Source organism: Lutra lutra, chromosome 5, assembly GCF_902655055.1.
Source record: "Lutra lutra chromosome 5, mLutLut1.2, whole genome shotgun sequence".
NCBI classification, from domain to species: Eukaryota; Metazoa; Chordata; class Mammalia; order Carnivora; family Mustelidae; genus Lutra; species Lutra lutra.
In genome coordinates, this window is record NC_062282.1 from 148,797,560 (window position 1) to 148,823,550 (window position 25,991).

Consider the following 25,991-nt stretch of genomic DNA (forward strand, 5'->3'; position numbering starts at 1 on the left):
TTATATATCTGAGTCCTTCTCTTTTTTTGTTTGAGGAGTCTGGTTAAGGATTTATCGATTTCCCTTATCTTTTCAGTGAACCAGCTCTTAGTGTCATTGGTTCTTTCCACTGTTTTCTCGTCTCTGATTTTTAGTATTTCTTTCCCTCTACTAACTTGGGCATTATTTGTTTTTTTTTTTTTTTTTGTTGTTGTTGTTGTTTTATTTTGTTTTGTTTTAGTTTCTTTAAATGTAAGTTTAGATTATTTGGGATTTTTCTTGCTTCTTGAGGTAGGCCTGTCCTGTTATAAATTTCTCTCTAATAACTGCTTCCAGGGCATCTCAAAGATTCGGGACTGTTGTGTTTTCATTTTCAATTGTCTTTAGGTTTTTTTTTTTTTTAGTTTCTTCTTAGATTTCTTTCTAGACCCATTGGTTATTTGGTAGCATGTTGTATAGCCTCTGTGTTTTGCTTTTTCCTGTTTTTTCTTGTAATTGTTTTCTAGTTTCAGAGCATTATGTTTGGAAATGATACTCAATATGAGTTCAATCTTCTTAAACTTATTGAGACTTGTTTTTTGGCCTAATATGTGATCTGTCCTGGAGCATGTCCCAAGTGCACATGAAAATAATGGGTATTCTGCTGTTTGGGGGTGGAATATGCTTTATATATCTGTTAGGTCCACCTGGTCTAATGTGTGTTCAAAGCCACTCTTTCCTGGTTGATTCTGTCTGGATAATCTATCCATTGTTGCAAGTGGGGGTATTAAAGTCCCCTACCATTATTGTATTACTGTCAACTTCTCCCTTATGTCTATTAATATTTGCTTACGTATTTAGGTCTTGACATACTGGGTATGTAGATATTTAGAATTATATCCTTTTGTTGCACTGTTCCCCTTATCAGTATGTAATTCCCTTCTTTATTTCTTGGTTTAAAGTCTATTCTGTCAGATGTTAAGTATTGCTATCCCAGATTTTTAGCCTTTCCGTTTTCATGGAATGTCTTTTTCCATCCCTGCACTTTCAGTCTGTATGTGTCTCTATGTCGAAAGCAAGTCTCTTGTAGGGACCATATAGCTGGGTCCTATTTTTCTAACCATTCAGTCATCCTGTGACTTTTGGTTGGATCACTTAGTACATTTACACTTAAATTGTCGACAGGCATGTACTTATTGCCATTTTAATGTTTCCCTATTGCTTTTGGAGTTCTGTTCTTCTTTTCTTGCTCTCTTCTGATTTGATAGCTTTTCATAGCTTTATGTTAGTATTCTTTTTATTTTGTGTGCACCTATTACAGGTCTTTGGCTTGTGGTTACAATGAGGTGCATATGTAACATCCAGTGTGTATGATAGTCGATAGTAAGTTGATGGTCGCTTAAGTTCAAAAGCATTCTAAAAGCACTGCCTTTCTAGGGGTGCCTGGATGGCTCAGTCTGTTAAGCATCTGACTCCTGATTTCAGCTCAGGTCAGTATCTCAGGGTTGTGAGACTGAGCACTATATCAGGCTCTGTGCTGGGTATGGAGCCTGCTTGAGATTCTCTTTCTCCTCCTCTATCTCCAATCAATCAACCAATCAGTCAATAAAAGCATTATATTTCTATTCTGTCGCTCATATTTTATATGTACAACATATTTTACATATTTTTATTTTGCGTATCCCTTAACTAATTTCTGTACATGTAATGGACTTTACTGCTTTTGTCTGTGACCCTTCATACTAGCTTTGTAAGTGACTCATCTACTACCATTACTATATATTTGCTTTTACCAGTGAACTTTTTCCTTTCAAGATTTTCTTCTAGTTAAGACCTTTCTTTCTGAGCTAAAGAAGTCCAATTAACGTTTCTTATAAGGACAGTTTAGTGGTAATGAACTCCTTGATGTCTCTTTCAATTTTGAATGATAAACTATCTGGGTAGAATATTGTTGGTATAGGTTTTTTTCCTTTCAGAAGTTTGAATATCTCATGCCCCTCCCTTCTTGCTTGCAAACTCTGCTGAAAACTCAGCTAATAGCTTTATGGGGTTTCCTTTGTACCTAACTAGTTGCTTTTTTCTTGCTACTTACTTACTTACTTACATAATTTATTGAGAGAGCCAGCATGAGTGGGAGTTGGGGAGAGCCAGGAGAGAGGGAGAATCTTTTTTTCTTTTTTAAAGATTTTATTTATTTATTTGTCAGAGAGAGAGTGAATGAGCACAGGCAGGCAGAGTAGCAGTCAGAGGCAGAGGGAGAAGCTGGCTCCCTGCCAAGCAAAGAGCCCGATGTGGGACTTGATCCCGGGATGCTGGGATCATGACCCCGAGCCGAAGGCAGTGGCTTAACCAACTGAGCCACCCAGGTGTCCCAAGAGAGGGAGAATCTTAAGGAGGCTCTACACTGACCTTGGAGGCCAATGTGGGGCTCTATCTCACAACCCTGATATTATGACCTGAACTGATCTCCAGTGTCAGACAAATAACCAACTGAGCCACCCAGGTGCCCCTCTCTTGCTACTTTTAAGATTCTCTTTTCATCTGCAATTTTTGTCATTGTAATATGTGTCATGGTATTGGCCTCTTTGGGTTCCTCTTGTTTGCGTCTCCCTGTACTTCCTGGACCTATAGATTTGTTTCTTTCCCCCGAGTCAGAGAAATTTTCAGCTCTTCTTTCTTTGGTAAGTATTCTGCCCCCATTCTCTCTGTTGCTTCTGGGACCCCTATGAATTATTCTGTTATTTGTCTGTTTCGTGTACCCTTTGATCTGTTCTTGATTTCCTCTAGTGTGTTTTTCTCTTATTACTGTCTTCTTCAGTTCTGATTGGTTCTTTATATTTTTGGTCTCTGTTAAAGTTCTGAGTTTATCCCAATTTAGGTCCATTACTTTGAACTCTTTATTGGGTAGATTACTTATCTCCATTTTGTTGGTTCAGACGACTTTCTTAGGTTTTGCCTCTTTCTTTCTTCTTGAACATATTCCTCTGCCTCCTCATTTTGTTTGACTCTTTTTGCTTTTTACAATGTATTAGGTAGATCAGCTGTGTCTCTTGGTGTTGGAAGTACTATTGGTCTTAGGTAGAAAGTGTCCTGTGGTTCCCAGTAGCACAGTCCACTCTGGTTACCAGAACCAGGTACTAGAGATGTCCCCTGTGGGCAGCATGTGTCTTCCTGTTTTGCCTGGGCTTTGACTGCTCTAGGCCCACAGGTAGGTGGGGCTGGCCCCTCCCAGGGGGCAGTAGTTGCTTCAGGGGGATGCTCACTAGGTGCAGTTGGATGACCAGTGCCAGCAAGGTAGGTGGAGAGGACCAAAATTGTTTCCTGCAAAGTGCTGCCAGCCAGGCTGAAGGAGGGCAAGAAAATAGTGTCCACCAGCACTTCTAGTCCTGGAGAAAGCTCCTACCAATATGAATTCAGAACTTATGGAGACTCATCTCTGTGGTACAGGTCCCCAGGAACATGGGCTGCCTGATGTGGGGTTTGATGGCCTTACTCCTTAGGTAGAGTCTCTGTGCCTGTGATGTCCCTCCATCCTGTGGTTCGCCATGCAGGAGACTGGGTTCTCAACCACATCTTTGCCCCTTCTCCATGTGGCTTTTTCTTTCAGTCTTTACCCGCAGAAGATCTGTTCTGCTAGTGTTTACGGAATTTTCAGAGTCAGCTGCATTATCTGTAGTGGTAGCCTCGGTGTATCCAGAGGAAGAGGTGAGCTCAGGACTCTATTATTCTGTCATCTTCCAGTATTTTAGAATTTTTATTTAAAAAGGTACAATTATAAATGCTCCCATTTAGAAATTCCACAAATAACGAAATGGAATCAAGTGTCAAGTAAATGATAGTCATTAAGTTGAAGAGGACTATAAAAGGGCTATTATTTTCATATATTGTATTGACTGAGAAATTTGTTTGATTCTAATGCCATTTTAACATTTGTAACTGTACTTAGTGACATTTTGCCCATAAAAATTCAAGCTGTTGACAGGCCTGCTGGAATGCCTTTCTTGGGCCTATAAGAGACCTCTGTCCCAAGTAATAAGAGAAAGCAGCTCAGCTTTTAAGAAGTAGCAATGAGATAACAGAATTAATAAAGCATGGTGGAGAATGTGAAATTTGAAATAAGGATAGTACTGCTTACCAAAAAAGCTTTCTATGAAGAAACTCCTAGAGATAGTGGTGCATTATGAGTCCAACTAAAGTCTGTAAGACCTTGTAACAGAGATGCTGTAAGATCAGAACACATGGTCCATTTGGGGAAATGAAACCCATTCATAAAAACCAAAGGAAGTTCTCAAGATCCACAGTCCTCCAAAGGGGGACTGGGCTTTGAGGGGGCTCATGAGCAAAAGAAGCAAGAACATGAGTGCATTTTTCTGCCAAGCAAAGAAAAACAAACAAACAGACCTTTCATCTGACTTGCTGAAGGCACAGTAGTGTAAAAGCTTAAAGTACCCTGTGATATTTCGGTTCTACATCCTCAGCAGGTAACACAGAACCTCAACTATAATAGGTACACAGGGTACTTTTGTTAAATATATGTTATTCCCAGGAAGATTGTAATAAGTTGAGTAGCCACAGAGAATATCTGCTATGAGGATTGTCCCAGTCTCCAAATCCCCAGGGAATAACTTAAAGCAGCGGATCTCACCATGGGCAACGCTGTCCCCTGAGGGGACATGTGGCGGTGTCTACAGGCATTATTGGTTGTCACGAGTCTACTAAGGATGCTACTCAACAGTCAACAAGGTCCCAGGACAGCTGCAGAGCAGAGAACTATCCACTCCCAAAGGTCAACCATGCTGAAGCTAAGTGACTCTGAGCTAAACCAATTAAATGATCGAACCAACTTGAATGTCTCCCACATGATCCTGGAGACCTGTCCAAATAGCACGGATCTCTCCATCAAAGGTATTTTACTGTGGCTTTAACATCCTTCTGCTCAGTAAGTAGGATACGGAACAGCTAGAGCCCCAAGTCAATCTAAAGCAATTACATGTTTCCTTCTCAAGTTAGAACTAAATACTTGCTGGAACCCGGGGAGTTTGGTTGGCCTCAACATGCTAACTTGGTTTCTCTCGTTTGGGATCCTGTCACACGTTTTGTTCTTGTTGCTGAAAAGATTTACATGGTGTATGGGCTATTAGGGTGTTCTAATGTAATTTTCTACCCCTGTGTGGCATTAAGGTAATTCTTGGGAAATTCATAATGTAGCATCTTCACAAGAAAATTCTCTGGATTATACAAGGGTGTCTGTGGAAGAGTTCTTTCGATACTGCACAACTTTGGACTCTTAGATATGAACCGTACAGTGTGGAACTCTTCCAAACAAGCCCATTAGGAGATCCACAAAACATCTGCTCCAAGTTTGGATTATATGTGGGCTCATAGTCCCATAGTCATTTCCTGGTGTATTTTTGAAAGCAACAAGAATCCTAACCCTCCGTTCAGCTCTGCACTTAGATCTCTCCTTGTGCTTTTCTGTAATATTCATGAATGTTCATGAGTTTGGAGACTGAGAGACACCCAGAGGGTAGAAGACATTGAAGGGGCACACCCAGGCCAAGAGGATGGCGTCTGCAACCGAGCGGCTTAGATCCTCAAGAATATATGAGGACCTTCCAAATGCAATGAGGTCTCATGATAACGTGTGACTTAGAGAAGGACAAGGCAATTGGAATCCATGTTTCCCTTTCGTAAACACTATCCACCTGTGTAAATGTGCGCGTCAGGGTGAGGGATCTATTAGGAAGTATTTACCTAATGAGCTGAGGTTTTTGCAGACAAAATCTAAATGAGTGAAATCTAACCTAAATCTGATTATCTAAAATCTAAATCTAAAATCTAAAATGAGTAAATCTAAAGCTAAAATGAGTAAAAATGAGTTAAAAAAGTAAAAAATAAATCTAAATCTAAAATGAGTAAAACCACGGAAAACTGCAACTCAGCTTGAACTCTCCTTTGTGGACTCCTTTGTGGGTAAAGTCGCCAAATGACAACATATTTTTGTCACTTCGATGACAGCCTGATTAGATTCTGCTTCCGGTGATGCAGCAAGATGACGCTGCTGTAAAATAATATCGAGTTATCTGAACTTTCATTGTGATTTCTCCAGTACCTATGCAGAGAGGCTAAAAATAGAGTGGGAGTGGGTAAGAATCTTTTCCCTCCTTGATATGATGACTCTGAGCAAGTTACCGAGCCTCTCTGTGTCTTGGCTTCCACATTTGTAAAACAAGCCTACTACTACCACTTTCCCCATAACCCAGTTTACAGCAGTGACACGCTTGCAGCCAAGCCTCACCCAGAGGGAGTGCTCTGTAAACACCATGGTTACTGTTTTCTACCATATTTTCCCATGGGGATGCTGTACTTCATCTCCTGGACAGCCTATAAATCAGAGAAAGGGCCTATCTCTGGTACTACCTGGGGGTCCTAAAAGTTACTGGCTGGTTCTCCCTGTCGTTGCAACCCCAGTCTTTAGAACAGCGACTGGCTCACAGAAGCTCAGTAGGACAGTGTTGAATCACTTCCCCATAAAATTTCTCAATGACACTGACAGTGTGTTCCTTCCTATTCAATCAAATATTGGTCCCTTCTTGTATCCTGCAAACGTAAATGTTAAGTGCACCTAGTTAGTTAGACTGATGTGGTCTGTTTTGATCCTTGAGTAAATACCAAGGTCGTCCAATTGTTTCCTCCCTGACCTAAAGTTAGAACAAGTCCGTTCTCAACATGCAGGGGGAAAGAAAATGGAAGTGATTCCAAGAAGGCCTTAATGCTAAAGCACGTCATGTCAGCTTCAGAGGTCAAGATAGAGGTCGTATTGCCCAACGTGGAGAGCCACACGGTAATGTCCCTTGGAAGACACAAGGGTGATGACTCACTCGTTTGGTCAGCTGAGTATCCATCATGAAGTTGTGCACGTGTTTTTCTGCTTTGGTAAGTTCTAGCTTTCTTGCCACCACAGCGACCACCAGGGCTGTGCAACCAGCACCCTGAAAACCAGAAGAGAACAGAACCCCAATAAGTCAGTACATTTGGTCTCAGCCACATGAAAAAAAAAAAATGTTGTTCACCAAGTACGTAAGTGTCCAGAGATAAGAAACTGTAGCAGGGGCACCTGGGTGGCTCAGTGGGTTTTAACCACTGCCTCTGTCTTTGGCTCAGGTCATGATTCCAGGGTCCTGGGATTGAGCCCCACCTCAGGCTCTCTGCTCAACAGGGAGCCTGCTTCCCCTCCCTCCCGCCCCCGCCTGCCTCTCTGACTACTTGTGATCTCTGTCTGTCAAAGAAATTAAAAAAAAAAAAGAAACTGTAGCATTCGGTGACCTCAACACATAGCACCAAAAATGCCTGGCCGACCTCGAGGAGCAGGCCTATAAGTGGAGCTTTAAAAACTTAGTTCATGCATTATAAGAGCTCAAGCATGATATTTGACTCAAACAGACTTTAATCATAAGAAATAAATGGTAAAGGAGCAACTTGTGGAAATTTCAGAGATTTCTTAAGAAACAGAGCATATCAGTTATATACCTGGGAGTATAATAGGAACAGATAACAGCTGAGTAAGTTAGCATAAATGCATGGAGTAGAAATAACCATTATCCCATTAAAAATAACCCTGCACAATCTTCTCTCAAGCTAAGACTGGAGGGAGGTCTTCAAGTCAGTGGACTGTGCTGTACCAGGAATGGAAAGAGATGCATCATCTCCATGTACACATAACTTCAAGGTCACGGGAAGATCTCAGCTTGCCAAAAGAACTATCTAAGTTTGAAGGTAAGGGATACCTGTCCTATTTGAGACATTTGCCAGTACTAAGAAAGGTGCGGGCTCCCTTTTGTCCTGAAAAAGATCAGCAGTGGTCTTTTTAAAATTACAGGCCACTGTGCTGATCTCTTAGGAAGAGACACGAGACACTGATGGTATCCCAGGGATTAGAGTCCTTCTTCTCCACGATCCCATGCATGAGGAATTGGTTCTTCTTGGTTTAAGGCCAGTGATTTCATATGGGGTCAGGAAGGCAGGGCTGGGATACCTCGGTTGTTAGTTTTCGGGCAAGGTCATGGCTACTGCAGTTATCTCATGGATCTTGAGCACAGCCAACCTTGTGGGAGCAGAGGGGGAAACTGAGGACCTACCAACAGGCCTGTGAAAGGGAGGCTGGGCCCTCCAGATGAAGTCCTATCCCCAAGAGGCCCCCAGGATGGTAGGACTGGCCAAACTGTCTCACTAGACAGCGAAGAAGGCAGGGTTTAGGCAGGAATCTGTGGCAAAGGGGTGCCAACAGCACGATGTTACAACACTTGTGGATCTTTTAACAGGCTTGAATCTTTTTAAACTAGTTTTTAATAGGATCTTTTTTAAAAAAAATATTTTATTTATTTATTTGACAGACAGAGATCACACATAGGCAGAGGGGCAGGCAGAGAGAGAGAGGAGGAAGCAGGCTCCCTGCTGAGCAGAGAGCCCGATGTGGGGCTCAATCCCAGGACCCTGGGATCATGACCCAAGCCAAAGACAGAGGCTCTAACCCACTAAGCCACCCAGGTGCCCCTTAACAGGATCTTCTTTACGTTAGCCAAAATGTTAAGGTGCTCACTGGATAGTTATCCAAGAGAGCCCCAAAGTCCCACCAGGTGACCTGGTTTTCCTCACTACCAGTAGGTCTGAAAATCACGAATTACAAAAGAAAATTCCACACCTTATGTACATGGTAGATTTCACCTTCAGTATCTAATATTGAGGAACGGGAATTACTCCCAGCATATCCAGGTCTATAATATTATATGGCTGCTTTAAAATTTTATTTCTGTAATGCTTAAAGGCAACATAATATCCAAGCAAGTCAGATAATTATACACAAAATGTGCTCTGAATTTTACCACTTAAAAAGGATCTGCACTTGGAAACAAATTTAAGGAGATTGAAGACCTGTACTCTGAAAAATGTAAGACACTGATGAAAGAAACCGAACATAAATCAGTGGAAAGATCGGAGATGCTCATGAATTGGAAGAATTAAGATATCCATACGACTCAAAGCAACCTACAGATTCAGGGCTCCCTATCAAAATTTCAATGGTATTTTTCATAGACCTAGAACAAATGAGCCCTGAATTTGTATATAACCACAAAAAAATGCCCTGATAGCCAAAGCAGTACTGAAAGAGAAGAACAAAGCTAGAGGTGTCAGGCTCCCCGATCACAAACCACACAACAATCAAAATGGTATGGTACTGGCACAGAAATGGACTCACAGATCAATGGAACAGGATAAAGAACCCAGAAGTAAACCCAGGCTTCAGTGGTCAATTTACAACAAAGGTGACAAGAATAAAAAATGGGCAAAAGATAATCTTGGAAAACTGGACCACTTTCTTAAACCATCCACAAAAATAAAACGAAAATGAATTAAAGACCTAAATTTGAGACCTGAAACCATAAAACTCTTAGAAAAAAAAATTGGCACTAAACCCTTAGCCCCCTGAGCATCACATTTTGGATTTATTTCCTCAGGCAAGGACAACAGTGCGACAACGTCAAACGTCAAACTAAAAAGGTTGCACAATGAAGAATATCGTCAACAAAGCAAAAAACAACTTACCTACTGCATGAGGAAGATATTTGTAAATGGCAGATCCAGTAAGATCCCATAAGGGGTTAATATAATACAATATAAAATAATATAATATAATACAACTCAACACCCAAAAAAACCAAATAACCTGATTAAAAATGGACAAAGAACCCAAATAGAGGTTTCTTGTAAAAAGACATACAGCCGGCCAACAGATACATGAAAAGATGCTCACCATCAAGGAAATGTAAATCAAATCCACAATGAGATATCACCTCACACCTGTTAGAATGGCAGTTACCAAAAAGACAAGAAATAACAAGTGTTGACTAGAATGGGGAGGAAAAGGACCCCTTGTGCACTGCTGGTGGGAATGTAAGTTGGTGCAGCCACTGAGGAAAGAGAGTATGACAGTTCTTCAAAAAATTGAAAATAGAGCTACCCTACACTCCAGCAATCCCACTTCTGAGGATTTACCCACTTCTGATGGAACATTACTCAGCCATAAAGAATGTGATCTTGCCATTGGAAACAACATGGATGGAACTAGAAGTTTCTATGCTAAGTGAAATAAGTCAAAGACAAATACTGTATGATTTCACTTATATGTACAATTTTTAAGAAACAAACACACCAGAAACAGACAAATATGGAAAACAAACTTCTAGTTATCAAATAAAAAGATCCTGGGGCTATGGAATACATTCTTTTTTTTTTTTAAAGGTTTTATTTATTTATTTGACACACAGAGAGATCACAAGTGGGCAGAGAGGCAGGCAGAGAGAGAGAGGAAGGGAAGCAGGCTCCCTGTTGAGCAGAGAGCCCAATGCGGGGCTCGATCCCAGGACTCTGGGATCACGACCTGAGCCGAAGGCAGAGGCTTTAACCCCCTGAGCCACCCAGGCGCCCCTATGGAATTCATTCTAAGGGATATAGTAAATAATAATGTGAGGACTTTTTATGGTGACAGAGAGTAACTAGACTTCTGGTGATCCTGTCTTAATACATAGAAATGTCGATTCACTGTGGCACACACTGAAACTAACATAGTATTATACATCACCTATACTCTCAATTTTAAAAAAAGAATTACTTTTTGAAAGCATACACATCTGTGCTATTCACTTTCAAACATTTGCCACAACATCTAAATAGTTTTGGTGTACTGGGAAGGGGCTAACCGAAAAACAGCGGCCACTCAAGATGGCCACCCAAACCTGCCCACTGTAGTTACTATTTGCTCAAGAAATACGGGATCACATGTTGCACACTGCTCCCAGGTGCTCATCACTCAGTAACAAGATTCAAGAGCAGCAGTGGTTTCCGCATAAGCAGAGAGTGTAAAAATCTGAGGGGCTTCCACTGCTAGAGAGAGAGGAGCTGTGAGCGCCGACTGGCACTCAAAGTTGAATATTGTTCTCCCCTGGCAGGTGGTCACTGCTGAGATCCTTCTGGAAAGAGATCAACATCCTAATAGGAGTGGAAAATCACTGGTATCAAGAGCCTTTGAAGGTCGATTTTTATTTGTGTTTATTCTTGCGCTCTTTTGTTGTTGTTTTTGGTTTTCGCTCCCCCCGCCCACACACACACTCAGTGTTCTCTAGCTCGCTGCAAGTCTTGTGCACTAAAATGAGTACGTGCAGCAAAGTGCAAAAGCAGGAGAGTCTAACAGTTTAGGAGTTATTGAAACTATTACCCGTACCTGTCACTTCATCATCCTAACTGTACCCTTGAAATGGTACCTCAAGGGCCACTTAGAAACCTCCCTCTGTTCAAACACAGCCACTCCTTTAGTTTTGTTTTAATTAGGGCAGCCATAAATTCCTACATCCCCAGGTTCTTAATATTCGTCAAAGGACTCCACGTGGATAGAATTGGGTTTCAAAAAAGTAACTTAAAAAAAAATTGTAGAGGTATGCAAAATGAAAGCTTCCCAGGTTCCAAGGAAATCCCCACCCACGTGAAGGGTTTTAAAGATTTAAGTAACGGCATGACGTTATTGTCCATTCCATTCCGTGAAGTGAAGACAGATGAAAGTAAACATGCTTCTACAACATTTCCTCCAAAGCATGTCGTCATCATGATGGATGTAGAAACAGTTGGGTCGAACATATGTTACTCTCTGAAAGGAAGATCCCTGTATGCCTTTACCAAGATGAGTCATCTTCCTTTCACCAAAGTCAGAAAATATATCCTGGTTCCTGGTCTCCCCTTTCGTTCGTGTTATGAAGGAAGAACGAAGCAGATCACTGGCCCGTCCCTGCAAGATGCTTGGGCCCCTCCCGACTACACGAGGAAAACACGGGTGTGTTTACGAAGCTGATAGACTCAAGGAAAATGTGGAGGTTCTCCTTAGCTGCTGTGTCACCTTTCCTTCCAACAAATTACACATTGCGAGAGAGAAAGAGAGAGAGAGGAAGGAGACCATGTCCTTAGAAGAGATCATTACTAAAGCTCACTGCCCTATACCAGATAACCAGCATAAAGCAGAGGTGGAACCCCAACACCTGGAGGGTCTGAGATACTGCCAAATGAAAAAAATACAGCTCTTTTCTCCATTCTGCATTTCCTCATCAGAGCACAGAAACCGTAAGGCATGTTGGACCGCAGAATGTTCAGGAAGAAATTCATTCTCCCCGAGGTCATTTTACTGCACGATGTTTGAAAAGTTCAAGGCACCACCATCATTTTACATCAGGTCCCCTTCATTTTACTGCACGATGTTTGAAAAGTTCAAGGCACCACCATCATTTTACATCAGGTCCCCTGGTTCTGCTCTTCTGGTGGATTCCTTCAAGAATCATTTTGGAAAGCCATTCTGGAGAGCAAGATTTAACAAGCTGATAATACGAGCCTATGGAGAAGGGAAATACTTTAATAGCACATTGGGTAAAGGTTTAGATTCTTATTTAAAGAGGCACCTGCCACAAATGTAACATAAACACTGGAATGTATAATTTTCTTTTAGAAATTTCAGGATCCACACCCTCACCAAAAATGACTAATGAAAAAAAATGCGAGTGTTCAAAATACTCCAGTGTTAAATTAATTCTCCTCCTGCAAGTCTTATAGTAGCTCCTAAAAGCTCAAAACTTGAGTGTGATAGCCAATTTGTTCGACTAACAGTAATTAAAATTTACCAAAATACAGTTAATTTGAAAAAAAAATTAAGCTTTTTCCTTAAAATACACCCAAATTAATAAAACAGCTTTAAGGCCGATTAACTTGAAAATATCCACATATCCTCCAAAAGGAAGATAAAATGAGTATTTGGAAATACTGCCCATTTCTCTGTCCCTGGGGTTGACTGATGCAGTATCACAGAATAATAAACACATTTTAGTGCGCTCGTCTGATACACTTTTTTTTTTCATGAAACTATGTCAACCAATCACTTCTGGCAACTAAAATTCTATAAACCACTCAGCTTTCCTATTCTATCCCATTGGAATTTTGCAAGATCTCCTCAGGTCATGAAAAGCAACAACAGTCAAGGTAATTTTGAAGACAGATTGCCCTGAGTTTCTTTAAAGATGAGTTGGTATTTGCTGATAGGAGGGGAAAGGTCAAGTCCGCTGTCCTCAACTGGTAGAAGAGGGGAGGAGGTAAGTGTGGTTTTTTTGAGTTCAGTCAAAAAACCCAGACCTACAAAACCCAAGTCTCCGTTAGAGTGATTTGCTGGTTCAGCTCATTCATGCGCTTTGATGGTTGGAAAGAAAGAAACAGTGCCTAAAACTGGTCGTCAACAATGAGTCACGCCCGGGTTTCAATCTCCTTGTTAGTGACAGTGCCAGGGTGAGTGCACGTATTGTAAAGACAGGAACGGTAGTCCTGCCAAATAAAAGTGCTGATAGTTTAGAAAAATCAGGTGGAATGGTGGAGGCAACAAGTCAGAAGCTAGAAGGTCACAACAACTTCTGACTCAACGTGTCTGTACTTGGAAAGCTGCTATTATATTTCTGAAGAAATGTCTCTGTGGAGACATGAAGGTCCGCTTAGGGCACTGGCAGAGAACTCTGCCTTCTGACTGAAGGTCCATCAACCCCTCCTATTCCTCTGTGCAACATAGAAATGATCTGAAGAATTTAAAGATGGGCTCTCCTCAGATTCACCGAACACACCAGAAAGACCCCAGCAAACGAAAAACTTCTTCCAAGTTATTTGATCTTAAACACGTCATGTCAAATTCTAGAAGACTTACAAAAAGTATCCTGGGGTGGGTTTTTTGTTTGTATGTTTTGTTTTTTGTTTATTCACACAAGCAATACCAGGAACTGACTTTTACTCTAGTTTCTCAGGATTTCTCTGTCCCCTGGCAGGGGGAAAAAAAAATCCCTGAATGGAGAGAGAGAAAGTAGGAAGAATATAACCAGACCTTCAGTTTAGCCCTCTTGAATAGCAGTCATTCTCTTTATAAGCTCTGGCTAATTGATGGCTGTGTTCTGGAAGACTCTGTGACTAAATGAACAATGTAGCATTTTTTCCCCTCAGGATGAAAACTGACCTTTGACAACTGACTGAGCCACCATGTGACTTTCCGTCAAGACTCCTCCCCAAAGATACAGATGTAGTGAAAAGAAGGGCCATCTGTACCCCAATGTTCATAGCAGCAATGGCCACAGTCGCCAAACTGGAAAGAACCAAGATGCCCTTCAACGGATGAATGGATATAGAAGATGTCCATATCTACAATGGAGTATTACACCTCCATCAGGAAGGAGGACTACTCAACTTTTGTATCAACATGGACGGGACTGGAGGAGATTATGCTGAGTGAACTAAGTCAAGCAGAGAGAGTCATTTATCATATGGTTTCACTTACTTGTGGAGCATAAGGAATAACACGGAGGACATTGGGAGAAGGAGAGGAGAAGGGAGTTGGGGGAAATTGGAGGGGGAGACAAACCATGAGAGACTGTGGACTCTGAGAAACAAACTGAGGGTTTTGGAGGGGAGAGGGGTGAGGGGTTGGGTGAGCCTGGTGGTGGGTATTAAGGAGGGCACGTATTGCATGGAGCACTGGGTGTGGTGCGTAAACAATGAATCTTAGAACACTGAAAAAATTAAATAAATTTAAAAAAAGACTCCTCAACAATGGGTAAAATGATTTATTATCTGAAACTCTCATCCTGATGTGGTATAAAAAATAGACTTTTTTGTTATTGTGGTTCCCTGAATAAAACGTGAACGATTCACTGCTGCCATGATTGTTAAATTGTTCTGAACTGCAGAAATGGTTGGGGGGAAGCTAGATCACACTTGTGAACTGGACCCACATGTGTTGATGAATCCATGGGAAACCGCTTATCAGGTAATAACCTGTGTCCCTAGGATGGGGCAGATAATACTTCCTGTTTTAAGGTAATTTTGCCAAAAAATCTTGTCATCTATATTCTAGGTAAAGGGCCCACGGGAGATGCCATAATTCTACAGAAATAGACAAGCAAAAATGCTAAGTGACTTAATGACCTTCATTCTCCTATAAGCCAAGAGATATCCTTTCACCAATGAAACTATTCTCCTCTTGAAATGATCCTATATATTCCTAAGTAAGGGGAAAGTAGAGCTTTTAGCTTGTGTTTTGTCTATACATACAGATATGAAAGCATAGCTAGGATAACTTTATAATTGCTAAGCAAAACAACTACCTGCTCTACATCAAGTAGGACATGATGAGAAACCAGCTCCAAGTGATGAAAAGCTAAGACACCAACGATCTGACAGCGATGTCTGCCCAGCACCTTCAGCCAAAAGAAGAAAGCCATTTAGAGGTCATCCCATTGGCTGCGGAAGCATCAAGTCTTTGGTAGGACCCCACAGAGGAAAGACTGATGGATAAAGAGAAAAAAGTAATTGCAACCTTCATGGCTTTCTCTGGAAGGGTGATGAGTGACCATTAAGCAATCCTGGGAGTCTTTGTTTTTAAGACACTATCCAGGAGCGAGGAAGAGATCTTTGTGTCTTCAGCTTTACTATTAGGTAGGTGTGGGTAAGAAGGAGATTTCTGCTTGATTTGTCTGATCTATCACACTGTGGTACCTGTATCTAAGATCATCTTATTTTAAGCATTTCCATCATCATTTATGCATACAACACTGTAAAAATTACAAGAAAAGCTTTGCATGTTTGTCTTGGATTCACAATTGACATTTCAGGCAAGGAGAGGTGTTTTGTTTTGTTTTGCTTTTGATAAGGCCATTTGTTTGTCTCTTAGAAATATTCTGGAAAACTCTCTCTCCTCACTCTTTCACAATATATTTCTGCCCAGAGCACTGCAGATTAATCTTAATGTCTTTGGAGCCCAAAAATAACACTCACGACACAAATTAAGCTATTTAAAAAATTTTAAATTACAGTTTAATTTTGGGGTCTTAACCAATGAAATGTGCACATCTAAAAAGGTGTCATGAAATAATTCATTAGTTTCATTAGTTTTATGAAGAAAGCCAGTGCTCATTTCTTTATGTGTACATTTTGAAATGGGGAATGGTCTTTGTAGATGTTAGCATTTGGATTGACTATATCTTACATCAAAGTGGGAAAAAAAAAACCCACCACATAAAGCTATAAATTCTATCAATTTCATAAAGACAAAAACCAGAAAATTCAAATATAAAAGAACACAAAAAATATAGCACTTCAGAGATAATAGACAAGATGATTCAGGGATGACCCTGTCCTCTCTCAGGAGTATTGTAAATAGTATTTCTTTTTCACAATTTAGTAGGGACCAGATGGAGAGAGAGAGAGAGATGGCCCATGGGAAATCTGACATTGTGCATTTTACCTAAACATGCATTGCAAAAGCCCGAGGGGGAATAGGCAAATAAATGCCTAAAATAAAAGCAAGTCGTGTCTGGCTTGGATAATCCCAAAGTGACAAACTGGTATTTAAGTTTCCTGAAACAAAAGCCAAAAAACAAAACAAGATGAAAGGTGTTTTGTCAGACACTTTTTTAAAGGAAACTAACCATATCTATGGGCTAGGAAGACAACTTAGCTTCTTCTAGGTATCTTCATTGTCAGCCAAACACTCTTCATATCCATTTGTAGGTAACCTGAGCCACACATGATCAAGCCCCAGAAAGTTTACACGGGATGGAATCAATTCCCAGAAACTCACCCCCAGAAGATCGCTCTGGGGACGCGACTCCGTGGGAGGTTACTTGGTCTAAGGATAGACACAATCCAACTCCATGAAGCATTTCATGTAGGTTAGTCCAAGGTTAATGAATTTGTCGACATGCAAGTAAACCACTTCTGATGGGGCCAGTTAAGAAATAAGTCTGTTTGAAGGGGCACCTGCTCCCCAATGTTCATAGCAGCAATGTCCACATAGACGAACTATGGAAAGAGCCCAGATGTCCATCGACAGATGAACGGATAAAGAAAATGTGGTATATACACACAATGGAATATTACACAGCCATCAAAAAGAATGAAATCTTGCCACTAGAGCTAGAGGTTATTATGCTAAGTGAAATAAGTCAGTCAGAGAAAGATGCCATACGATTTCACTCCTATGCAGAATTTAAGAAACAAAACAGATGGACACAGGGGAAGGGGAGGAAAAATAAGAAATGACAAAAACAGAGGGAGGCAAACCATAAGAGACCGTTAACTCTAGGGAACAAACCGAGGGTTGCTGGAGGGGAGCGGGTTGGGGGGAAGGGGTAACCGGGTGATGGGCCTTAAGGAGGGCTTGTGATGTCATGAGCACTGGATGTCATATGCCATTGATGAATCACTAAACTCTCCCTCTGAAACTAATAAGACACTCTACGTTAACTAAATTGAATTTAAATAAAAAATTAAAAAGTCTCATCTGTTCCTTACATGGGAGTGGACCTCCTCAGCCTGAGAACAGAGAGTCTGTTTCACCATGAAGCTAGAGGGCAGCAGCGAAGTCACTGTGAACTTCAGGGAACATAACGTCTTTGGGTCCGTATAGATGAAAGGTTGAGTATAACTCCTATTTTTTCTGTAAAGTAGGATCCCTAGTGAAACCTAAGTAAGCAAGTAGTTCAACTCAATAAAAGATTTTGTGCTGTCAGGTGAGGCTCTGAAGACCCTGAGGACAAAGAAAAAAGGGAGGAAAGCTAGAAATACTGCAAGACCCAGGCAAGGCTGACCTCCCATCCGGTTCTGATCTATGGCGTATTAGACCATTTGCACAAACCCTGAGTCATACCTGATTCAACAATAAAAAGGTGGGGGGAGAACATCTTGCCTAAAAGAAACACCAAGGAAATTGTTTCTAAGAAGCTTAAGGGGAAAGACTCTGCAATTAGCAGGTCTGTTTTTTTTGTTTTGTTTTGTTTTTATAAATAGCATCATTCATGTCCCTTGTGGGCTTGTATGGCCCTCCAAAAATACATCCATGCAAATTTTATTTCCCAGAGCATTATGCTATAGAACAAAATGCTATCTTCTGAGGAGAAAGGAGGAAGGGATCCAATAGTTAACAGAACAGACCATCCCCAGCGTAATGAAAAAAAAAAAACTTTTTCATTAAAACACACAGACTGCATTTTTCTTTTACAAGCCAACCATGTGAAGTGATACCCACATATTATATTCCTTACAACTGGGACCTGAAATGGTTATCTTGTGGCTCCTGGTGACCTTGAAACTAGCCCTGGATTTTATGTTCCCACGTAGCTGCCTTACCCCAGGTCGGTACTACCGAGTGAGAGAAGAATGTTCCCGCTCCAATCCATGCCACAGGCATGCAGTCCTTCCTGCTAGTTCTGACTCTTGGATCAGTCCTCCAAGGCAGCTGTTACAAGGGTACGGGCTTCCCTGGCCACTGTTCAAAGGCCTTCACATGGAGAGCCTGTCCCTCTGCTGCCAACCTGGGGGTGGACACAGGGGAGGCATTGGGAGGGATGCCTAACTTCAGAAACGCTGGGAATTTCCTGCCTAAGGAGCTCCTGGTATTAGCTCTCATATCCTGACCTAGGCAGAAAATCAAAGAAGCAGCGAAATAATATTTGGCTGTATCCAAACTAGAAAAAGCAGCTAAGCAATGAATAGAACCTAGGTCACTGCCAACAGTGCGGCGATGGGAAGCGACGCCCGGCTTCGGCATTTAAAAGTTCACACCGCATTATGATCAGTTTGAGATAACTTGCCACCCTCCCGTTGTCATCTAAAACACATGGAACAGGGGCGCCTGGGTGGCTCAGTGGGTTTAAAGCCTCTGCCTTAGGTTCAGGTCGTGATCTCAGGGTCCTGGGATCGAGTCCCGCATCGGGCTCTCTGCTCGGCAGGGAGCCTGCTTCCTCCTCTCTCTCTGCTTGCCTCTCTGCCTACTTGTGATCTCTGTCTGTCAAATAAATAAATAAAATCTTAAAAAAAAATAAAACACATGGAACAAACTAGTCCCAGTCAAAGTAGAAGGTGTAAGAAGTAAGGGGTTGTGTCTGTACCTGCTACAGGTCCCAGAACAGTGGCATGTCGGGGTGCCTGAGTGGCTCTGTCGGTTGAGCGTCTCTTGATTTTGGCTCAGTCACGATCTCATGGATTGTGAGATCAAGCCCCACGTCAGGCTCTGTGAAGCCCATATGGGATTCCCTCTCCCTCTTTCTCTGCTCCTCCTCCCCTGCTCATTCTCTCTCTCTCAAAAAAAAAAAAAAAAAAAAAAAAAAAAAAAAAAAGCAGTGGCCTATCACCACAGGCACCACAGGCTGCAAACCTTTCTCAAAATCTCCCCCAGACCCAGCCTCCCGTCCCAGCCTCATGCCGTACCACCTTCCACTTTTTTTTTTTTTTTTTTTTTTTTTTTTTTTTTTTGGTGCACACACACACTAGAGAGCACAAACAAGGCGGGGACAGGGAGAGGAAGAAGCAGACTCCCCGCTGAGCAGGGAGCCCTAAGTCGGACTCCATCCCAGGACTCCAGGACCATGACCTGGGCAGAAGGGAGATGCTTAACTGACTGAGCCACCCAGGTGTCCCCACTTTTTTACTTGACTCTGTGCGTGCCTGGCCCAGTGGCTGTGCTCAAAGGTACCAAGCTCCTCCCTGACCCACTGCCTTCAAACAAACCATTTCCTCCTCCTGGATGTCTATCCTTGCCTAAGTCTACCTTAGCTTAGAAGTCAACTTTGCTGTAATAGAGAAGAAAATGCTATTCAGAAAATTGTAAGGAAAAGAAAATACATTTACCATACTATACTGTACCTACTTAAAAAAAAGATCTATATATAAGTAGCCCATGCATTCTAAACCCAAGTTCAAGGGTCCATCATAGTCTAATTCTGTAACTGATAAAATGTGCAACTCTTCAGCCCTTCACCACACTTCAGGCCAGGTTATTAGGGTCCCCATTTTGCAGATAAGGTAATAAGTTTCAGAGAGGAGAAATTTACTAAAGTTCACATAACTAGTAGGACAATGGCAGAAACCACTAAAATAAAGAAATTTCTGGCTGAAGCTGAAGCTCAAAGACCAGGATTTGCTCATCGAAATTAGTCCCTCTCCCCCAAAGAGCAATCCAGGGGCACAGCGAGCTTCACGGAGCTGGGTCACGTTAAGAATGAAGATGAAAATCAGTGATGTCCTCTCCCAACCCAGAACTGATCATTAATGCTTTGCTGCTCGCGGTCGGGAAACCGAACGGCACACCGTCACACGGAGTGCCTTGGCGATCTGAGAGGATCAGTGAAAGAAACAAAGTGACAATACTTACCATTATTCCAGTAAGCAAACAGACTCCTTTCCCACAGTATGTGTTTGGTACCATGTCGCCATACCCGATGGAGAGAAAAGTTATTGATATCAACCACATTGCTCCGAGGAAGTTGCTGGTAACATCCTGCTGATCATGATACCTGAAAAACAGCAAACAGAGCCAGTCCTTTTTAATTCATCCAGAGAACGGCTGCCAGATCCAATCCAGGAAATGTACTGTGTAGCTTCTACAAACTGATCTACGAGGAGGGCTTCAAATCTCACTATTAGGTGTAAATACAATCGAGGTTCCACCTGAGCAATCTGACAGATGTCAGGAAGTTCCTCAATGTTAAAAACAGTCTGAAAGAGAAACTTGAAAAAAAAAAAAATGAGGGCTGCTATGCTCATGGGTGTAAACTGATAAATGCAGATGTGTCTCTGAACTCTGTCCAGACCTTGCTCGTGGCACATCATTCCTGGATGCCCGCCAAGGTGCCTAACTTATGGGACACCGTGCAGTGCTGGATTCAGCCTGTGATCTCCCCCCACCCCCATCCTGAGAGTAGCAGGAGCCATGCTGCTCCATTTGCTGAGACTATCCTTTTCTACCTCTAACTCCGTGATGCTCCGACTCCTAGTCATCCTTCAAAATTAAATGTGGGGGTTGGGAGGGGAGCCTTTTCCATCTGCTTGTCTCCCAGCCCTGCCCGTATACCCCCTCAGCATCCTTTGTCTTCCTCCATCATCAGACAGTACTGTAACGGTCTACCTGGAGCAACTAGCTGTCTTCCCTGAAAATGGGACAATGATTGCACAATCCTGGCCTGGACTTGGAGCTATGTGACTGGTTCCCCTGGAAGAACTCGCCCTGGATGCCTGTTCTTTATAGTCATGGGGCAGAGTGGCCCTCCTTTGGTCTCCATGGCAGTCAGACCCCAGACTCTGGTCACCAGAGGCATTCTTGGATCATCACCAGCTTCTCCGAAGGACCCTCTTCCTTTCCCAGCTGTCAGATGCCCCTGGGGAGGACTCTCACGTCCTCATGTCTTGTTCTCAAAAGCATGCCGATAACCTCCTAGCTTGCACACACACAGCTTACTGAGGGGCACCCTTTAGATTATAACTCTTTCATGATATTGGGGTTCTCTCTAGAGTATACTCCAATAAGAGCTTGCCTAAAACAGGGAACACATGATGCCAGAGAGGGGAAGCAGGAATGTTCATGCCCTAGTCAATGTCTAATGGTGAGACAAATTTTCATTAACAAGCATGATCTATGGAAAGATCAGATACATTTAAGAGTCAAAAACTCTGATTTCCTGACACCTATGAAATATTTGCGGAGTGCCCACTAAGTATTTAGCACTTGAATTCCATGTTCTCAATTTACGTTAATATTTTAAGACCTAGACGACCTTTTTGGCTGAAACAGCTACCGTCTTTACCCCCTCTATATCAATAAAGTGTCGCTTGGAAAATGTGATCACGTCTCAGGTATTTCTACACCGTGAGTGACCAGAACACACCCACTAGGCACAAGGAACTACAAAAGAGGAGTTTGAGATTTAAAACTAAAAGGGAAGGTCTCTAAGGGGAACCTCCGTGGCTGGTGTCCACAAGGAAATAACTTGGGCATGGCTGTGCAGTCTTTCCAAACTATTCTTTCTGGAGCACTTTTCATTTATTTCCTGAAGCTTGGAGAAGGAAGTAAACAGTTTCAAAAATCACAATAAAACACATTCACTGGAAACTTAGGCAAGCTGACTCCTCTTTAGCTGCTTAATGTAATAAATACCCGAGTTTTAAATACGCAGACTCCTCCCATCCTCATTCGACTCTTTGCAAAATCCTCGAGTATTATGAAGTGACATCATTCTGTCAATATTTATTATACCCTATGCACTACTGTAATCCTGTAGTGAAGGGCCTGATTAGAAGCAAACTTTCTAGGAATTGATATTTTAAGGCTTGGGATTTAATACTAAATTATTTTTTTTTTTTTTGGCTTATGGAGTAATAAACCTGCCTGAAAAGTAGCTCAGAATGGAAAAATAGCATCTCAGACTAATGTTTATGTTACATTCAGACATACTTAGTTGTGAACAGTCAAGAACAAGGTAATTAAGGAACCATGTTAGACACTATTTGAATAATCAAGATTTCTTTCCTGGAAACTCAAATATTAAACTTACCCGCAGGATGATATTATCCCTTAGAACTGCCAGGTTTGGAATGACACCAGATTCACACCACCGTGAGTGATTAATTGCACAATTTAAAAAGCAGAGGAAATATTTCAAGACTTTTTTTTTTCCTCACAGATGTTTATTTCACGAACTTACTCAGGCAATGCCGACCTTCTTCTTCACAAGGACTACTCTATGAAAGACATGAAGAACTGACTCAAAGTGGCAAAGTTCAAATTCTGATCACTAGGAATACTTGTTTAAGGAAAAATACATCAAATAAGATTAAAATGAGAGCAAGGAAGGCCTGCTGATCTCAAGACTTTAAAATCAGAACTCTGGGGTTTGGAGAGAAGACTTACTGCACTATTTTAAAGCAGGTGCACACTTCATAGACATAAAGGTTTCAAGATCAGCTTTGAGGCTTGAAAAGAAGCAAAATATTCCTTCTCTTAGTTTCCATTCATGTCTTCACTGTTGATTGTGGGTCTACTGCTTTTTCTTAAATATGACAGTTTTCTATAGTACTTGTTGAAATGTGCCAGGGTTATCTTTCCAAAGGCCTTGCGGAATTCTTCTCTGAACATGGTGGTCTCGGCTCCGCACCTCTGACTCCCCTTCAGCACCTTTCCACACGCACCAGTTCTGGTCACACGAATGGCTGGCACTTAGGCCATCCTCTTTCATGGTTTTGTTTCTGGCCTGGAAACAACTTTCCTTCTTCCTGGAAACAACTCCCTCCACCCCACCCACCTTCCTAGCCCTGATTTGTACTAGGAGAATCTACTCATCGGTCCCCTTTTCCAGATTCCACAAAGCTTTTGGGCAACATGGTACTCCAGGACTCCAGGCTGGTTCTTTGTCTGTAGGAGCCTCTTGTAGAGATCTCTAGCGTCACCAACCAATGCTAACTTCAGCCACAAGACATGAAATGTATAATCTGCTCATCTAACATGCCCCTGGAGTCTTAATTATGAAGAATTCGAGGACAAAGACTATGCCTTTATTGAATTAACTAGCATGACAAAATGAAACATTTATTCTCAAATTGATGTGCCCTTGTGGCCACATGCTAGGCCTTCAGGATCACATACACAGTGGCACAAAAAGGGGACAGAAGTGAGTCTTGCCCAACAATCAATCTGTCATGTTCTCTTCCAAGATCTGTATGCAACTTATAAGGTATTTTTACACTTATAAAAGATAATTCAGCAACGGAGGTAAATAGCAGACAAACTATGTTCATTAACCATTTTTTTTTTATTAAACATGCAATTAATACTACAAATGGCAAAAAGATCTCATCTCAGTTGTCAGCTCTGATCTCAGGTGCCAGCCTTGGTTGTAGAATAAAAAGTATTATGGAGACTGAAATGCATGTGATTCATCCACCATTGGTTCTCTCTTGTGATTCTACATTTCTCTCTGAAGATGCCACTAAAAGGACAGCAAGGCAATTTTTAAAAGGTATAAACACACAAGAACAAAAAGAAAGGAAAGGAAAGATCAGAGCATGAAAAAGAACACAAATTCATACACACAAAAGTACACGAGGAGTTCTGTTTCCAGCCAAGAAGGACTAATAAGGGCCTGGATTTATGTTGCCTCTCAAAACCAGACACAGTATTTGAGACAACAGTTAATGAGACATAGATCAACTACTAATAAAGACCAGTGATTCCCAAGAGATGGTAAACAACCACAATGGTCATACAGTTGTGCCACTTTAATACCTGAAGAGAATCCCCAGGATGTGGCTCAGGGAGGGAAACCAGTCAGAGCCCACAGTTTTCCCAAATTCAGGAACACACCTGGAAATCTGCAGGGGGTGGGGTGGTAGAGTTCACAGGGTCAAAATCTAGAGAGGAGAAATCTACATCAATGGAAATCCAGAAATCTGCACAGCAGTCTCCTTGATTATTCAGCTAAGGACTAATCAATATGTGGGTGTAAAACCCCAGTGTTGAAGAAATGGAAGTACTTTACAAAGTGGTTCAGTATCACTTGAAGATATGTTGTAGTAAGTGGCATCCTGTCCAGTGAAGAGAAGATAGTGATAAGTTAGTTACATTGTACCTAAATGCATAGGTACGCTGTTAGCCTCAAGGAACCACAAAAATACTACTTCAGAGAGTAATAACTGATAACACAATAAAGGAGAGAAGATGGAATAATAAAAAAAAATCCAAAAAGAGGCAGAAATAGAAAAAAAGAACAAAGAACAAATGGGGACAGAAAACAAACAGCCAGAGAACAGATTTAACCAAGGATATCTGTAACCACATTAAATATAAATGGCCTAAATACCTCCAATGAAACAGCACAGGTTGTCAGAGAACACAAGAAAGGTTTACAACAAGGAGAAAACAGTTATCATGCAGAGTGGCTAAGAGCCAAAGCTGGAAACAGACAACCGATGGTGTCTAAGTAAATGGAAGGATAAATGCCCACGTGTGTGTCCCTTTCTGGTACCGCCAGACACAAACAGGTGTTTATAGTTTAGTTCCTGCGGATAGACTGCAGAGTCTGACCTGAAGATCAGGAAAGATGTTTGGGGCTGAAAATATGGGGACTGAATTCAAGTTTCCAAAGTGATCAGCAGGATCTCCAGTTCCCTTTCTTCACTGCCTATCCCTGACCCTGTAAGAGATCTCAATAATAGGATTCACTATTACAGAGAAAGAATATTTTTCTTTGGAGAAACAACACTTTAGCGAAAGACATACATGTACTAACATCAAGGATTCCCTAATGAAAAACATGCAGCTTTCCGCTTATCCATCCCACAGGAAATTTCACCACACAACAAGCACCTCTCCCCACACACAGCCTCCAACTTCCACTCTTTTTTTATGTATTTTTTTAATTATAGCTGATTATTTAATTTTTTTAATCATTTTTTAAAATTTATTTTCAGCATAACAGTATTCATTGTTTTTGTACCACACCCAGTGCTCCATGCAATCCATGCCCTCTCTAATACCCACCACCTGGTTCCCCCAACCTCCCATCCCCCCACCTCTTCAAACCCTTCAGATTGTTTTTCAGAGTCCATAGTCTCTCATTGTTCCACTCTTGAACATACAAGAAGTACAAATGATCGGCACACATCTGAAGTATATTCTCTACGGAAAAGATGCTGACAACAAAGGGGAGGAGCAAAGAAGACATAAAGGAAGAAAGGAAAGTAGGAATGGATGGGAGGAGCGAGGAAGCAGACGAACTTGGATATAATGCAGGGTATTGGGGACAGGACTCCTGAACTCTCTAATTTCTGTCAGCAAAGACCTATGGGAAAACATGGCATCCTGTGGATGTCAAGTGCAATTGAAGAATAAAAGGGGACTCTTTTTTTAAAAAAAACATAATATTATAGTGAAAAAAAAATCATAACATAAGAATATAAACTAGCAGGAATCTCCCAAAAGCAGAACAAAGGGACAAGGGTAAAAGAACAAGGAAAGAGATACACTCTCAGAGAATCAACACAGAGGGCCTAACAACTGAATTTCCAGAAGAACACAGAAAGGGGAAGGAAGGAGATGAGCGTGTTCATTTCTTTGGTTTTCCAGGAAAACGAAGGCAGGCATCTCT

At 41.6% G+C, this 25,991-nt stretch overlaps 1 protein-coding gene across 3 annotated transcripts in view; it reads right to left on the minus strand.

Annotated features, from left to right (window-relative positions):
* KCNN2 (potassium calcium-activated channel subfamily N member 2) overlaps positions 1 to 25,991 on the minus strand; it is a 498,316-nt gene that overhangs the window by 17,167 nt on the left and 455,158 nt on the right. For all 3 annotated transcript variants that reach the window (XM_047730739.1, XM_047730738.1, XM_047730740.1), the window contains 2 exons: positions 20,228 to 20,369; positions 6,840 to 6,950 (listed from right to left, as the gene is read on the minus strand). In XM_047730739.1, coding sequence (XP_047586695.1) covers positions 6,840 to 6,950; positions 20,228 to 20,369 — 253 coding nt within the window. The remainder of the gene's footprint in view (positions 1 to 6,839; positions 6,951 to 20,227; positions 20,370 to 25,991) is intronic.